The sequence below is a fragment of the Gambusia affinis genome, linkage group LG19, assembly GCF_019740435.1.
Source record: "Gambusia affinis linkage group LG19, SWU_Gaff_1.0, whole genome shotgun sequence".
NCBI lineage: Eukaryota > Metazoa > Chordata > Actinopteri > Cyprinodontiformes > Poeciliidae > Gambusia > Gambusia affinis.
The window spans coordinates 21345012-21361823 of NC_057886.1; the positions used below are offsets into that span (position 1 = coordinate 21345012).

Consider the following 16812-nt stretch of genomic DNA (forward strand, 5'->3'; position numbering starts at 1 on the left):
AGTTGAAAAGAGAAAAAAATAATAATACCAAAAAATAAGAGTAATAATAATTAAATGCCAAGGAATAAAAATAAATCCAGAATATGTGACGTCTGTTTCTGTTTTTTTGTTTTCACTTTGAACTGCCGTGTTGCTGAAATGCAGATAAACGTGATTAATTATTTATCGTGATAAATTTCTTATCGTAAAAAATTAGATTTATTGCCAATAAAATCCAATTAATGATGTTCAAAAACTTCCAAAACCGTCCGGATTGCCAGTAATATTTATTTTTTTAGGTCGTCGGCTTATTTAGCAGATGTCAGACGGGAAAGTGAGAAAGGATGAAGACACAGGGCAAAGGTCAAACCCTCCACTGTTCTTCCTTTAAAAGTGTCAATAAATATTAATCAATTAATCGCATGTTAAATTGAAATGAGCTCAATAATTTCCATTTGCATAATTTATTGTTTTTTCTCTGTTTTTACCTCAAACTGGATGATAAAAGTCCTCAGTCTGGTGTTTTGCTCTCAACTAAACCTTTTTTTGAAGGATAATTTTGTTTAGAGACTTAACAATTAATTTTTTATGTTTATTTCTTTTGGATGTTTAAAATATTTTCCGGTTCCAGTGTTAAAGTTCATTCATCTCTGAGAACGTGTTCTTGCATTATTATGTCATTATTACCATTCTATTATGTGAAACAAAACAATATTATTGTTTATTGCGATAACTTCTGGGATAATTTATCGTCCAGTAAAATTTATTATCCTGACAGAGCGAATAAATATCAATAAATTACAGACTAGTGACACAAATCACACTTCTTCATGTGACTGGAGTCCTAAAGAATCGCATTATAAATGGGAATATGTTCCAGTATTTGTGTTTGTGGGTCTATTATTGCTGTCATGCAGTCATACAGTTACATAAAAGCAGAATAAATAATCGTTCTCATGATAGACCCTCAGCATGTCGTGATAAACCTCCAGTCCGTGTCGCTCACCCTGATGAAGCAGCAGCAGCTGTTGGGCAGTGAATGAAGCTGCTTCCTGATGCTGGTTTCATGAGTCGAGGTGTTTGACAGCAGATTTTCCTCTGAAGCTCAGGAAGCTCAGGAAGCGCGGCGACCGGAGGGAAGTCGCCGCATCAGAAAAGGTCGTGGCTCTCTTCCCACTGCACACATCGGACACGATGAGCTTTCCTCGTCTTTTTTCCTGCTTTTTGTATTGCGGCTGCGTGAGCTGCCATCTTGGTGTGTGCCAGCTCATTATTGATGGGCCTCCATGCTGATGTGCAGACAGGAAGCTGGAGAGCAGGACTTTGTTCCTGTCTGCTTGTCTCTCTCTCTCTCCTCTCGTTTCGCTTTGGAAATGTTTAAACTCCTGTCATACTGGAGCGCATCGCTGAAAAAAATCATCCCAGTGTGGATGTAAGTGTGTGTGATTTTTGAATTTCAGGATGACGGCCATGTTTCAAGATGGCCGCCATTTTTTTTCTACCACCATATTGAAAAAAATCCTAGATGTTTCAGAGACAACGTGGCCGATTCTTAAGAGAAAATCAATTCAAATTTTATGCGTTGTGCTTTATTGTTTATTAATGTTTAGAAAACCTAACTGCATTTTCAGACCCATTTGAAAGAAGTTTGGTTTTATTTTTTACGTTTCCCAACACTGCAAAAACATAAAGTCTTATCAAGTACTTTTGTTTTATATTTTAGCACAAATATCTTAGTATGCTTGAAATAAGACAAAACTAACTTAAAAATAACTTCTCAGAAAGATATGGGAGCTTATTTTGAGTCAATAATTCCTTAATATGGTGAAAAAGTTCAAGTTTCATCAGTAAATTACTAAACTTATAACATGGGGAAAATTATATAAGTGAATTTATCTGCCAATAGAAATTGTAATTTTTAATGAGTATTAAGGAATTATTGACTCAAAACAAACTGAAAAGTTACTTTTTAGTTAGTTTTGTCTTGAAGTGTACTAAGATATTTGCATTAAAACTAAATTAAAAGTACTTGGTAAGATTTTATCTTTTTGCAGTGCCAGGAAGTCCTCCCATTGTTTTGATCAGTTTCTTTGTTAATTATTTTATATTGACTGTCCTCCTCCTAACTGCATGGACTGAACAAGTTAAAGTTGTTTTTACTGGTCTGACCAAAGCTTGTGAAGCTGTTGTTGTATTTTAAGTCTGATATTTAGTAATTTGACACATTTATATCTGCATAAAAATAAAAATCAGAAACATTCTGCGATATTATTAGCACTAAACTTCAGATATTGGTAACTGTATCATAAAGTAAAAAAGTGGATCTGTATTTCAAACCATTTATTATCACTAAATGTTCCTGATTTTCATGTCACATCAAATGTTTTCCACTACGGTTGTCCTATCCATACAACTGTAGAGTAATGATATGTAGTATTAGTATTTCTGAAAACTTTGAAACGAGTTGCTAAGAAGTAAAATTTGAAATGTAAGAATATTTACTTTTCTTATTGGAGTTTTCAGCTCCAGTGACTTCAGCCTGTGAATTTGCACTAATTAGTTTTGATTGTTTGGATCAAATTATGTTCAGAGAAGCCAAACCTGTTGGCTTACAGAGGAAAACGGATTCGCTGCCCGTGAGTAGGAAGCTGTTGGTGGAAACTTGGTGAAAACTTCAGACGTTCTGTAAGATGACACTTCCAGGTTGGATCTGTGGGAGGATGTTAGATGTTACATATATTCATGTAAAATACTCCTAATTAAAATGTCAATAACAGAGCTCAAATTATTTATCTTTTCTCAACTTTGCCAAACCCAGAAAATACAGAAAAGTATTAGTAATAATCTGTAATATAGCAGCTTCATCAGCAGCACACGAGCTGCACTTCACATCAAATCAGATTCTGTAGCATCTCAGGAGAATTTTAAACAGCTACTTTTCTAACTTCCTGTAACCACCAGCTGTGCTGCGGTGCTTAAACTTAGCTAGAAAGCTAATATTAGTGATTGCACACTATAGAGTGACTTTGCTGGCTCAAACCACAGTAAGAAACAACATCAGTGCATCAACATTTACAGTCATATTCAATAAATTAGAATATATTTTCAGACGAGGCTTGTTTATTATGTTAAAAACACAAAAACTGTTGAAATGAATCTTAACATGAACATAAGAATTATAAGAAGCATTTTTAAAGCTTAAGCAAGTTTTAGTTTTCTTTGAGTTGAATACAACATTTATTTACTAGATCGATGAGAATCGATTATGGAATCGATATCAATAAATTATTCATTTAGTGTTGTACCGATTGCAGTGTTTTGGCCGATTACCGATCTTTAAAATGCCGTTTCCTATTTTGGCCGATACGTTTTTATTTTGTCTGTAATGTCGGTAAATCTAACAAGAAAAATCGGTAAAAATGGGGCAACTGTTGTTAGCGACAAACGTGACGTGGTGGGCGGGGCTAATGGTCCAGTCGTAACGCAGAATCAGATGAACAATTTGTGTTCAGTTTCTACTGAACAAACAGCTGCTGATAACGGCACGATGCCCGCTGGAGCTTCTTTCCTTTGTTTCTTCTCCCAGTTACTTTGAACAAAAGCCGATTAAATATTAAGTGTTGTGGTTTTATTTACTGAGGAATAAACACCAACCACTGGCCACTGCAGCGGAGTCTCTGATTGGTTGATGCTCCGCGTCGAGCGGCGAAAGTTCAGATTTTTCAACTCCAGCATCGGACGCTCAAAACGCTTCAACCGTGCAGCGCTTGACGCTCGAGTCGACTTGCCCTCAACGCGCCCTGGATGCGCCTCCACATCGACTTTGGATGCAAACCAGACGCTCTTGACGCCCAAATTGCGTTTGGTGTGAACGAATCTTAACAGTCAAACCTCTAACTGCAGAGCTGAAGAGAACATCTGACGTAGAGAAGATCGGTGGATAAGATCGGCTTCCCATGTAAGTATCGGCTGATCTCCCAAAATGAGATAAATCGGTGCAGCTTATAGTTCTGATCAGTTCCCTGGCAGAGGGGCTGCAGTGAAAGGAGCAGCAGCGCATATTAACAATCAACTTACTGACGTCGATCCTGGTAAAAATGAACCAAAACTTAAAAACAACCTTGACTTTTCGAGTGTGTGACTCTCTGCTGATTTTAGCATCATCGCTGTAGCATCCCTGCCGCAGTCGCTGGCGCCGGCAGCTTGTGGCTCTTCCTCTTGGCTTTCATTTTTTAAATCTTTTTGTGGAGAGTTGATGTCATTCAGACTTTGGTTTAGGCCTCTTGTGTATGATTGTGTGTATAGAGTGCTAATGAGGGGGGAACGAGAGGAGGATGCGGAGTCGGTGGGATACAGCTGGACGGAGCGGGAGACTGTGGTGAATAGGTAACCATGGCAACTCTGCTGGCTAAGATTTAAATGTGGAGAGAGGAACGAGAGAGCGAAAACGGGGGGAGCGAAGACGGAAGCTGCAGCGTGAATGTTTGTAAGAGAACGAGTCGGGGTGAGGGGTTAATGTGCATCATTGTTGCAGGTTAATTTTTCATCAAACTACAAGGTCAGTGCAGCGTTTACCCTGCACAATGGACGGCACAGTGCTCCAAACAGGGCAGGGGTCAGAGGTCGGAAACACTGGAAGGGGGAAAGGATTCTGGAACAGGAGGAGAGGACGAGTTAGCAAGAGTTTTCAGAGAAAAAGAGTTTTCTGTCCTTTAAATACAATATGGCCACCAAAACAATTTAGAATAAAATAATAGAGTATTTTATTTACACAAACAACAACATGAGTCAGAAATTTAATAATAAATCAGAATATAAAGTGTCAAATCCAACAAAAGTTTATAAGAAGCAATCAAAACCATTTGAAATGAACATACCTTTAAAACATTTTACAGATGGTTGTTGCAGTTTATTCTTTAAATGTTTATTGATTTCACTTCGGCTCTAATTCCACCGACTGAACAAATTAAAGTTGATTCCACATTTGTGAAGCTCTTAGTGATTATAAGTGAACTGTACTGGTTCAGCGTTATGAAATACATTTAATTCACTATATTTACATCTGTGGTTTTAAAAAAACATTTAGAGTCAATCCAGCTGTTTTTCTGGAAACTCAGATATCGGTATCGGTATCGGGAGTAAAACAAAGTGAATTGGTGCTCATCTTTTACTGAGATTTAAATTAGTTTCATTTTAAGAAACATTTTTGTTAGAAACTGCAGTAACTAAGAAATTATTTTTCACAGCCCTGTGTGAAGAAAATTAAGGAGTAAACTACTTACATTTACTTAAAAACTTTATTGAAAAAATGTTCTTTTAGTAGTATTTTTTACTACGCTTTACTTTCTACTTTTACTTGAATAATTTTATTGTGAAGTATTTCTGCTCTTACTTCAGTAAAATTTCTGGATTTTCTACCCACTGAATGAAAATTAAACATTTTTTAATGTTTGATTTTGAGGAAACACACCTCCAGTTTCTGTTTAAGTTTAATAAGTTTTAGTTTTGATTTTCTTATTTTTATTAGTTGTATGAATTATTGTCATTTTGTCCTTAAACTACCAACATTTCCACTTTTTACCAAATACTTTTTTACTCTCCGGTAACTTGTTCCTGTTACATGTGGAGTTACTCTGGCTGATTTCTTTGGTGACTCTGCCCTCCGGAGTGAAACTGTGTTGACGTGTCGGCCTCTGGCCTGCTGTCAGCACCAACCCGTCTCACTCTCTGCGACGGACTCGCTCCTCCCAACATCAGAGCCACCATCTTAACCTGGGCTTTCTTTTTTTACACCTTTCCACTCACATGATGTCTACCTGAAATAGCTCTGGCACTTGAACCTTGCTGCAGAGACGGAGGGGGGAATTAAAACATGTGAAAGAGGTGGTCCAAAAATACCACGGAGCTGCTCTTCCTCCACCAGTTTCGGCGGCGGCAGCAGCGGGGGATACAGATGTTGCAGCAGTCTCCGTCTCCGTGCCGACTGCTGCGCTGCAGTCCCACTGCTGCAGCTGCTGCTGCAGCAGCGGAGACGCTGTCGCCTGTGTGATTTATCGGTGTGTCCTTGTGTGTGTTTTAATGTCATTGAACTTCGTGTTATTGATCAGTGGACCAATCGGAGCCCACCTCCCCGTCTTCTGGAGGAAAACTCCACCTGTTTCATATTCATCCCTGTGTGTTGTCTTTTAGCTCCATCTCTTCGTTTTATGTGTTGTCATCCTCCTCCCTCCATCTCTGTCTGCTTTATATTCATCTCTCTGTTGAGCCTTGCTCACTCTTCTCCTCTTTCTCTCCCAGATTATTAATATTAATACCTCTTATTTCCTCTTTTTTCCCCAACTACTGATCTCTTTTCTGCTCCTTCCACTATTTATACCTCCATCTCTTTCACCCAGCCTTCCCTCCATCTGTCTCCATCTCCATTTCTCTCTCCTTGTGTCTCTCTCTCCGCAGCTGTTCAGTATTCATCTATTACTGTACTGTTGATAATTCCCTCCTCCGCCTGCAGCCATACAGTCATCTATCAGATTAATAATCCTTCTCTTCTTCCTCAGGATGCTCAGCGTGTCGGATGGGTTTGTCCCATCATTACAACCATCATCATTAATAACCGGATGCCCTTATTTGGGGTTATTGGGGTCTAAATAACCTGCAGGGGGGCATTCTTGACCGGTCATCTGTTAGCGGTAATGTGCAGCGGGCCTTTCGGCGCCGTCCTGTGGGCCCCGGAGCCTTCAACGCCGCGCTCACACGGGAATGAGATTAGCATTTTGATCTGCTGCGGGGAAAATGCCACTGGATTGGGCGGGTTATTGTTTTCAGGGTTTGGACCTTTTAATAAGTCTGAGTTTAATTGCAGTTGATAAGTGTGGCATGTTCGCACATCAATCCATCGTTGTCGTATTAATTGTTATACCTTGGTATAATTAGTGTTAACAAATGAGAGCGGGGCAGAGATGGCTGGAAGCCGCTGCCTCACCCTGGTGATGTTATTAATGGCTCTCAGAGTTGGGACCAAATGTCTGGTTGCACCCTGTCAGCACCGATATGTTTGGCTTTTTAACTGATGGTTTGTTCACAGCGTCATATTTCATTATTTTTAGTAATTGAAAACAGCAGATTTTCCTTAAAGTCCTTCATTTTAAGCCAGTATTCCTGATTGATGCAGATGATTCTTCAGTCGGTTCCTCAACACTTGTGTTAGAGGTCATAAAGCAGGACCCGTTCAAACGTTTTTGTACTTCCACTTCAACTCCTCAACTGCTTCAAAAAACAGCCAGAAGTTTTTGGGGCATAAGTTAAAGTTTTTTGGTTTCTGGAAATTAGTTGTTTCAAAAACTCTTGTGAAGCCCACCCCGTTGCCTAGCAACCCCAGCAGAGTTCCACCCGTTACCTAGCAACCCCAGCAGAATTCCACCTGTTACCTAGCAACCCCAGCTGAGCTCCAGCTCATTTGGTCAGCTGGTTTTATCACTGTGTTCGCTGTACAATGGCTGCTGGAAAAGACAAGTGTTTTGTTGTTGACTTACCATCCAGAAACCTCTAGCTGTTATTTTTTTTAACAGAATCAGACTTTAATTTAGTCTGATACAAATGCAATATAACAATATATTGTATTTTTTTTTTTGTTCTGGGTTGAATTAATGATGCACATCCATGTCAAAATAGATTCTCTTTAATGTTGACTTCAGTCAGAAAAACCACGTTTCCTATTTACTCTGCATGTTTTGTTGTCTAGACCTTTTAACAATTAGATACACCAGAATCCTCTTGCTGTGCGATGGGATTTGATTACTGGCAGAATATCTGTTCAGGGATTATGTGGGATTTGATGTGAGCAGCGCCACAGAACTTCTAATACTTCTGACAGATTTTTTTTGACAATCCCTCCCCTGATAAGCTCCACTGTAGATGTCTTGGTATTGTTTGTTTTGTTCGATGTGTGCTGGTGAAGACACAAAGTGCATTTTGTCTCTAATATCTGCTTCTCTCTCTCTTTCTCTTTGTTTTGCTCATCGCAGTAACTCCTGGGCTCTTCTCACTTCACAAAACGCCTCACTCAAATCTCCTGACAGCCCAAGGAAAAAAACAAAAGAGTAGCATCTGTTTATCTGCATACTTCAATGTTCAAGAAACAAGAGGAGAAAACAGAGACTGACAGAGGACAAATGAGATCTCAGAGGATGTGGAATTAGAGGGAACAAATTGATACCGGCGGACCGAAGGGAAAGTGAACCACAAATCCACCGACGTGGAGCCACCTCACCTGTATCTCCGGATTAAAGAGCAGGGTCATGTCCCAGTTGCCATGCGCATTGCCACGCTGACCTGCCTTCCCGGCCCTTCCCCCTTCCTCTTTCTATTGGTCCATCTGCTCCTGCGGCTCCTTCTCATCCTCCACGGGCCGCAGTTAGCGGGAGCCGCCTCCACCTGCCCTTCCCTCTGCACGTGCTCCAACCAGGCCAGCCGGGTCATCTGCACCAGGCAGAACCTGGAGCAGGTGCCCGAAAGCATATCAGTCAACACGCGATACCTCAACCTGCAGGAGAACTCGATACAGGTAGATACCGCCAAACCAGGTCGCCTCTGAGCAAACATATGGAGACAATGAAGGTTTCATTTTAATATGACTTCTGGTTTTCACACAGTGACCAAATATTTGACCTATAGAAGTTCATATTTGTCTCTCAGACTTATGTAAACAGTGGCAGCAGAGGCTCCTCCCCTTTCCTGAAAAAAGCAGGAATCACCATAGCAACTAACTACATGCTTGTTTTTCCTTGGTTGTTGCAAATCTCTAAGCTAAGTTTGTTTCTTTTAAAAGGGACAATTTATTTTAGTGAATATATTTAGAAACTGGGAATAAATGTTTTCAATATTTACAATATTTCACAAACAGTGCAGTTGTTTCTCGAAACAGTGGCTTACAGGCTCCTCCCCTTCCCCGACAAGGTGGGAATCACCATAGCAACCAGCTACCCATTTGTTTGTTACAAGTTTTTACATAAAAAATTGCTTCAGTTGGGGACAAATATTGCAACATTTGTTACATTTTCAGCTGCTGCGGTTTTCTTTCACACTGTTATGTGTCAAACCTGTTTCCATCCTCACCTGTGGCGGTGCTACAGAACTACCAACCAAAACGGCACAAAAACCTCTGAAGTTTACCAAACGTAAACAAAAATGGAGCAGTGTCAGATTTCAGCGGTTGTAGGATTTCTCTTTTATCTTTGGTAAAAGTCTTCAAGTCATTTCTCCTTCTAGCACTAAACTACCGTGATTGTTTTGGTTGTATTTACCCAGAATGTATTGTTCTCTTCCTGCTTTTGGAGTGTTACCTGGTCCACTTGGCATTCACATAAGCATTTGATTCACTCCAGAGTTCACTTCAAACAAACCAAGACTGAGGTTTACAGTTGGACAAGAGTTGCTGTTTTCAGATTTGATTATGCATTCAAACCGGACCTTCAAAGCAAACGAACTAAAGTTTAATTATAGAGGACTAAACAAAGCTGGTGTGAACACACACTAAATTTTAAACAAATACAGTAATGAGGAGAGCATTATTACCAGGCAAAGTCGATCTGCAGTTTGTGAACAAGTTATTTCTATTTAACAAGAAACAACGTAAATCTATATGTCATCTTCCTGTTTACATCACATCCTAACATTAATGTATATGTTCCTCGACTGTGAAAGGTTCCTGCACACTTATATTTTATTTAAAAACAACATTGGAGAAAGAGGTTAAAATGATATATATATATATATATATATATATATATATATCTATATATATATATATATATATATATATATATATATATATATATATATATATATATATATATATATATATATATATCAATACTATGCTTTTATACTAAGCATAAATTCAGTTTCTTCATATATGAGGAAACTGAATTTGTGCTCAGTTGATTCCTCTGCAGTTTTGTTGTTGTTGTTGTAATTGGATTCATGCTCATGTTGCTGACAGTGCTTTGTTCTTCTGTGGTTTTTAGATTAGTTTCCCTTACATTTTATCTCCTCTAATGAAAAGCCACGAATATCCTGGAGATTGTTAAATTTTTCCACCGCATCACTTGTAATGTTGGAGAAAACGTCTTATTACACATTATGTGATGTTAACGGAGCATAAATGGGACATTACGCCACTCGATTTAGACACTGAGGTTTAAAGGGAAGCTGTTAACAAGCAGGCGAGAAATAAAGAAATAATAATAACTGTATTTATTGCATTTTGTTTTCAGCCCAGAAAATTTGATTCGGTTTGCTGTATCCTGCAGCTCCGCTTGAAATGATTAAAAATCTAAAAATGTTTTAACACCTGAAGGCATCCTAGATTCAGTGGCTTATTTTTTCCTCCACTGAGTACCCTGAGAGTAAAGCCTTGACAGCTTCCACCCCCTCTTAACATCCTCACCCTCCTTCCTCTCGCCTCTTCCTCTCGCTGCCTATCACCCTCCCTTCTTCTGCTCCACATACAGAAAACGCAGCGCTCCGACTCAGGACTCGCATAATAAACCGGAGAAGATTTCAGGCTCTTTCTTTCAGCTCCTCTAACTTACTCTGCGTCTGAGTTCTCTCCAGCCGGATCTCCACAAACGCTCGTCATTGTGTTTTCCAGGAAGCATTTCATTTGTGCAGCGATATTGTGAAATGTTCTCCAGACTCAGAGGAGCCGTTTGGAGCTACAGGCCTGATTCTGGATGTAAATCGGTCTGGTAGTTTCTGACGTTGTCAGGCGTTCCTGGTCTCACGCTTTTTAATGCGTTTGTTAACATTGGCAGTTACACTGTAAAAACACAAACTCTTTCAAACTCTACAGCAAATATCTTGAACTAATTATTTCACTAAAATCATGGGAAAATGTTAAATAATTTGCCAGTGGAAGTAGAACTTTTTTATGAATATTAAAGAATTATTAAAAGTTACTTGTATGTTATTTTTGTCTCATTTAAAGTGTGCTGAGATATTTGCACTACAAACTAGACCAAAATTTTGTGTTTTTGCAGTGTGGGTTAGCCTGCCACCATAATCACTTAATCAATTAATAATTCCTGGTTTCAGTTTGTGGTGTTTCAATGCAAAAGCACAAAAAAAAAAGTATTTTTTACCAAGTGAACAATTTCTTAACAAAAAGTACTAGTACTTCACTTATGGTGCTGTTACTGTAAGTGAAATAATCCGCCAATGAAACTTTTTCATCAATATTAAGGAAGTATTTATTTTAAAAAAAGCTCCTAAATCTGAAAACTTACTTGTAAGCTCATTTTGTCTTATTTCAAGTGTGTTAACTTATTTACTCTACAAACTAGAGCAAAATTACTTGGCAAGATTTTGTGTTTTTGCAGCGTTAATTCCTTTTTCATTTATCGTTTTATTTTGGATACCTAAAATGTCTTCCACTTCCAGCTTTAACGTGTTTTGAGCAAAATGAAAGTAAAACTTGAGACTGCATGTTCCTTCTCGCCTTCAGTTTTCTGTTTGTTCGGTAATAAGCAGCTCAAAGTTCGTTTTGTTTTCTCTGAAGCCAGCAGAAGGTTGGACACACCTACTCAGTCTGAATTAATGGCCACAATTAACCCGAGTGTGGGCGGAGGGGAGGAAGACACGGTCGCTGTCTCTCCGCCTCGGCCGACATGCTAGAGGCTGATTTGCTGCGTCAAAGTGCAGTTTTTATGTGAGAAAAGCAAACCGTAAAACTTCATTTGTTTTCAATCTTTAAAACAACATGAAGGACTCTTTTGTAGCGGAAATGTATTGATTTGGATTTTATTGCCTTAGTATTTATCCGCATTAAGGAGGTTAATAAAAAAGTTCCCAAGTACAAGCAAGGTACTCCTAATTTAACTGAAACTAACTAAACATTGTTCAAGAAGTTGAAAATCTTTAGAAAAAACAAAGAAATATGGTGTTATTTATGAGGAAACGTAGTGAGAATATTACCTTTAAATTCATGAATCACAATCAAAACTTAAGGTTTCATCAGTGAAGCGATGCAGTTTTGCATATTCTGCTTAAGTGTGCTCATGCCGATTCCTCCTCGGGCGAAGGCTTGTGAAGTTCATCCAGGATGACGTTGTTGCTGTGCGAGCACTGAGCAATGCCTGACCTTTTGCACATGCACTACACAAAGGTCAAGTTTGTGTGTGGTGGCGGCGGCCTGACGAATGCGTCGCCTGGCTGGGCACGGCTTCACAGCGCGAGTCACGGTGGAGCCGGTCAGCGGGGCTCCAGTTACAGTCCACAGACACTCACCAGATTAAAGTAAAACCATAAAAAAATTGTGCAAAAAATATACACAGAAGTATAAATGTCTAAATGAGGCAAAAATATCAAGCATTAAACTGTACATGGTGAGATAAATTTCATAGTTAGCTAAAACTTGTCCTGCTAAAATTGTTTTTAATCGAAATGTGCAAATGTTAATCAAATTTGTCTGATTTGAAGTTAAATCAGACAAAATTTCTCTAGATCAGTTAGGATTAGAAAAAATATTTTTCAGAATATGTCGGATATTTATGTATTTATTTTCTTTACATACATTTCCTCATATTTCCTCATTATTTGCGTAGTTGTTTTTGTAACCAGGCAAAAAAAATTCAGCAAATCAAACTAATGTGATTTTTTTTGTCACCATGACTGTTTCTGTAAAACTGCTGTTGTTCTACGCAAAAAATTTATTTAAAATCACTCACTTGCGTTTTGCTTCATGTAATAGTAAGAATTTACTATGTGGTCTTGTTTGCTAATAAAAACTGACAAGCTTTATTTGTTTTAATTTTTGAAAATTACATGTCCTCATACTCATATTTTCAGTAATTCTCATTTCTTCTATCCCTCCAGGTCATCAAGTCCGACACCTTCAAGCAGCTGAGGCATCTTGAAATCCTCCAGCTTTCCAAGAATCAGATACGCCAGATTGAAATCGGGGCATTCAATGGCCTCCCTAACCTCAACACGCTGGAGCTCTTTGACAACCGCCTCACGTTGGTGCCAACACAGGCCTTTGATTACCTCAGCAAGCTACGGGAGCTGTGGCTGCGTAACAACCCCATTGAGACCCTCCCGAGCTATGCTTTCAACCGCGTGCCCTCCCTGCGTCGCTTGGACCTGGGGGAGCTCAAGAAGTTGGAATACATCTCTGATGCGGCCTTCGTGGGCCTCGTCAATCTACGGTACCTGAATCTGGGCATGTGTGGGCTCAAAGACATTCCCAAGCTAACGCCTCTCGTGCGTTTGGAAGAGCTAGAGTTGTCAGGGAACCGTCTGGATATCATCCGTCCAGGATCCTTCCAGGGGCTGGTGTCTCTAAGGAAGCTGTGGCTTATGCACTCGCAGGTTTCCGCCATTGAGCGCAATGCCTTTGACGACCTGAAAAACCTGGAAGAGCTTAATCTGTCCCATAACTCACTGCGCTCCCTGCCTCATGATCTTTTCACACCCCTTCACCAGCTGGAGAGGGTACACCTCAATCATAATCCCTGGGCCTGCAACTGTGATGTACTTTGGCTTAGTTGGTGGTTGAAGGAGACGGTGCCCAGCAACACCACCTGCTGTGCCCGATGCCATGCTCCTCCACTACTCAAGGGCAAGTACATTGGGGAACTTGACCAGAGCCACTTCACCTGCTTTGCTCCTGTCATTGTAGAGCCCCCTACTGACCTCAATGTCACCGAAGGGATGGCTGCTGAGCTGAAGTGTCGCACAAGTACCTCTACAACATCAGTTAACTGGATTACACCCAACGGCACGCTGATGACCCATGGGTCTTACCGGGTGCGGATATCCGTTCTTCACGATGGCACACTGAACTTCACAAACGTCACCTTGAGGGATACGGGCCAGTACACCTGCATGGTCACCAACGCTGCTGGAAACACCACAGCTACCGCTGTTCTCAACGTATCTGCTGCTGATGCCAGTATCAACTACACCTATTTCACCACCGTTACTGTGGAAACGGATAACGGAGGAGCTAATGACTATGCACAGGTTGCCATTGACGAGGCCAGCATTCCCATTCCTTCGGACCTGTTGCCAGAAGTGGTTCCGACCACCGCCTCCTCTCTGGCTGGCGGCTGGTCGTCCTCCTCTCCCCGGACAACTCAACCCACGTTCACTGTGCCGTTCACGGAGCCGGGATTCTCTGGCCTGGACGATGTGATGAAGACCACCAAGATCATCATTGGCTGCTTCGTAGCCATCACCTTCATGGCAGCAGTGATGCTGGTGGTGTTCTACAAGCTGAGGAAGCAGCATCAGCTGCACAAACACCACGGCCCCGCTCGCGCCATTGAGATCATCAATGTGGAGGACGAGCTGGGACCCGGAGCAAGCGGCCGGGGCAGCGGTATCTCCGGAGGATCCACTGTGACACAAAGCGCGGGCGGTGGAATAGGCGGGAGCCAGAGTCTTCGGTTGCACCACCCGGAGATTGTGAACCTACCCAACCTGGCACGATCGGATCACCTCAACCACTACTACAAAACACATCACTTCAACAGCAACATGATGGGCCTGGGAATGGGCACAGGGTCAGGAGTGGGCCTCAACAACAACAACAACCCTTCGCCGTGCTCTCAGTCACAGAGCATATCCTGCTCCCAGGTCCCTTCCAGCACCGGTGGGGGGACGTCCACTGGAGGCACCCTGCCCTCCACCGTAGCCCTGCCTCAGCTGGGTCTACATAGCTCTCTGAAAGGCCTGATGGGAAAAGGCCAGAACGAGCCGCTGCTTTTTAAGAGTGGCTCAAAGGAAAATGTGCAAGAGACTCAGATCTAAAAAGGTTTGAGGTAAGACAGAGTAGATGGTAAAGAGAGACCATTTGAGAGCGATTGTAGCCCAATGTCCTTATGGACAATCTTTAGACAGGTTCTACATAACCTTTATTTTGTGGTGGCCCTTTGTTAACAGATAGTAAGACAAAAGGAGACAGTAGACCAGTCCCACAAACAGCATTTGCACAGTTCCAAATGTCAGAATTACTCATTGTGTGCAGCGTGATACGGTCTTTGCCAAAACTCGAGATCAAGCCTTTTCTCTCGGCGGACACATGTGAACAATGTGGTGATCCCTTCAAGGATGTATACAGATTGCTTCGTACATTTCCAGATGCTTTCAGTGTATATATTTGGAGGGAGACGTGATATTGGCCATTGAACACGTTGTCAGATTAGTGTTTGGCAAAGCCAGGGAATAACAAACAATGATTTGTGCGAGCGGGCGGTCCCAGGTTTTCAGAGGAAGTGAAATAAGAGCAGAGCAGCAACGCCGCTTGGAATATCGGAGGAACAAAAAGTGGTTTTGCTCTTCGCTTTATCACTTCTTTTCAATTTTACACCTTACTGGTTACTGTCTTCTTTGTGAGAGGGGGAATATCATGAAGGAATAAAGGACAAGATTAAGGAGATACGAAGAAAACTGAAGATACATATTATATATACCGTAAATATATTTTCATTCAAATAAATAAATTATGAAAAATCTTTATCAAACAAATGAGTGACCACTACGACGACTGCAGAATATATATATTTAAAAAAATTCATTTTAAAATTATGCCCTGTCGTTTTAGTGGAACAACCCCTGGTTACTTTTCCGAACTGCTCTTCCTCTGGATAAACGTGAAACAGCGGAGCTACAACGCAAACCTGGCAAAAACAAAATCAAAAAAACAAACAAATTATTTTGGTGTTGACTCTTTTTTTTGCAGCCGTTTTCCCTCCCGCCTACAGAAACAGGGTCCTTTGAGAACGGAGATGTTCTGCTCTCTGCAGCAAAACCACAAACACATCAAACATGGTGGCACTAATAATAATTATGACGGTAATAATGATAACAAATTTAGCTTTATTTGTCATAAATGCATTTAAAATGGTGGAACATTGAAATAATTTGACATGCTAATGACATTAATGTTACTGTGATCATTATTGCTCAGTATTATTGTTACTGCTGGAGCCCACAGGTGACGGAGAAGAGACGTTTTTTCATTTGTACATGACGCTGATCTCATTGGGCAGATTTAAGAGAACTCATCAGCAGGAATTGACCCGGCTCATAAAATGAGCTTCCTCGACCCCGGTTGACCCCTGTTGACCCCGTCCGATGGGACCCTCATGCTGTCTGACATTGCGGACGAAGACTGCACCTTTTTGCAGAGTGGATTAACAGCAGGGGGCGAAAATGGAGGGACATTTTTTTAAAAAGGTAAGAGACGCTGGTCTGCTGGAGGCTGAGTTGCATTTAGTGCAGAATTCAATGGAGGGTAAAATTTTTTCTAAAGAAAAAGGACAATTAAATGAAAAAAATAGAATCTTATAGATCTCTTTAAAAAAACATGAAACAAAATTATTATAAGTGTTTTTTATTTTTGGTTTTTATCTAGTTTGATTTGATTTGATTTTTTAAATCACGTGTTATCTTTATTGTAATATTGTTATTATTATTATTATTATTAGCTGATTACGCTGAAAGATGTTCTGTTAGCAGAGGTCACTGAAAAATTAAAAAAACTTGGCACATAAAAAAGGCAGTTGAAGTTTGTGAAAATTTGGTGGCTGTTTCCTTTAATGTTTTTTTTTTCGTCGCCCTCTGATCAACTCTAATCGTTGTATCACAGTTTGTGTCTCTGTAGCGAAAGTGATTATTTTTTATTTAGTTTTTTCTCTTTACATTTTATTTCTGCACAGAGGGACAGGAAAAAAAAAGGCTCGCCGTGTACATTTGTGAATGTCATCGCTGACCGTTGTGCTCAGAGTGTGATTCTGCTATGTCAACGCCTCGTTGCCGTGACAACGCACTAAT

At 40.4% G+C, this 16812-nt stretch overlaps 1 protein-coding gene across 5 annotated transcripts in view; it reads left to right on the forward strand.

The window, feature by feature from the left end:
• Window positions 1-16664, forward strand: part of lrrc4ba (leucine rich repeat containing 4Ba) — a 46671-nt gene extending 30007 nt beyond the window's left edge. For 4 of the 5 annotated variants that reach the window (XM_044101426.1, XM_044101427.1, XM_044101428.1 and 1 more), the window contains 2 exons: window positions 8001-8539; window positions 12850-16664. In XM_044101426.1, the coding sequence (XP_043957361.1) occupies window positions 8288-8539; window positions 12850-14787 (2190 nt within the window). In that variant the 5' untranslated portion in view covers window positions 8001-8287 and the 3' untranslated portion in view covers window positions 14788-16664. The remainder of the gene's footprint in view (window positions 1-8000; window positions 8540-12849) is intronic. The other variant, XM_044101429.1, reaches the window with a different exon arrangement.
• The last annotated feature ends 148 nt before the right edge of the window (window positions 16665-16812 follow it).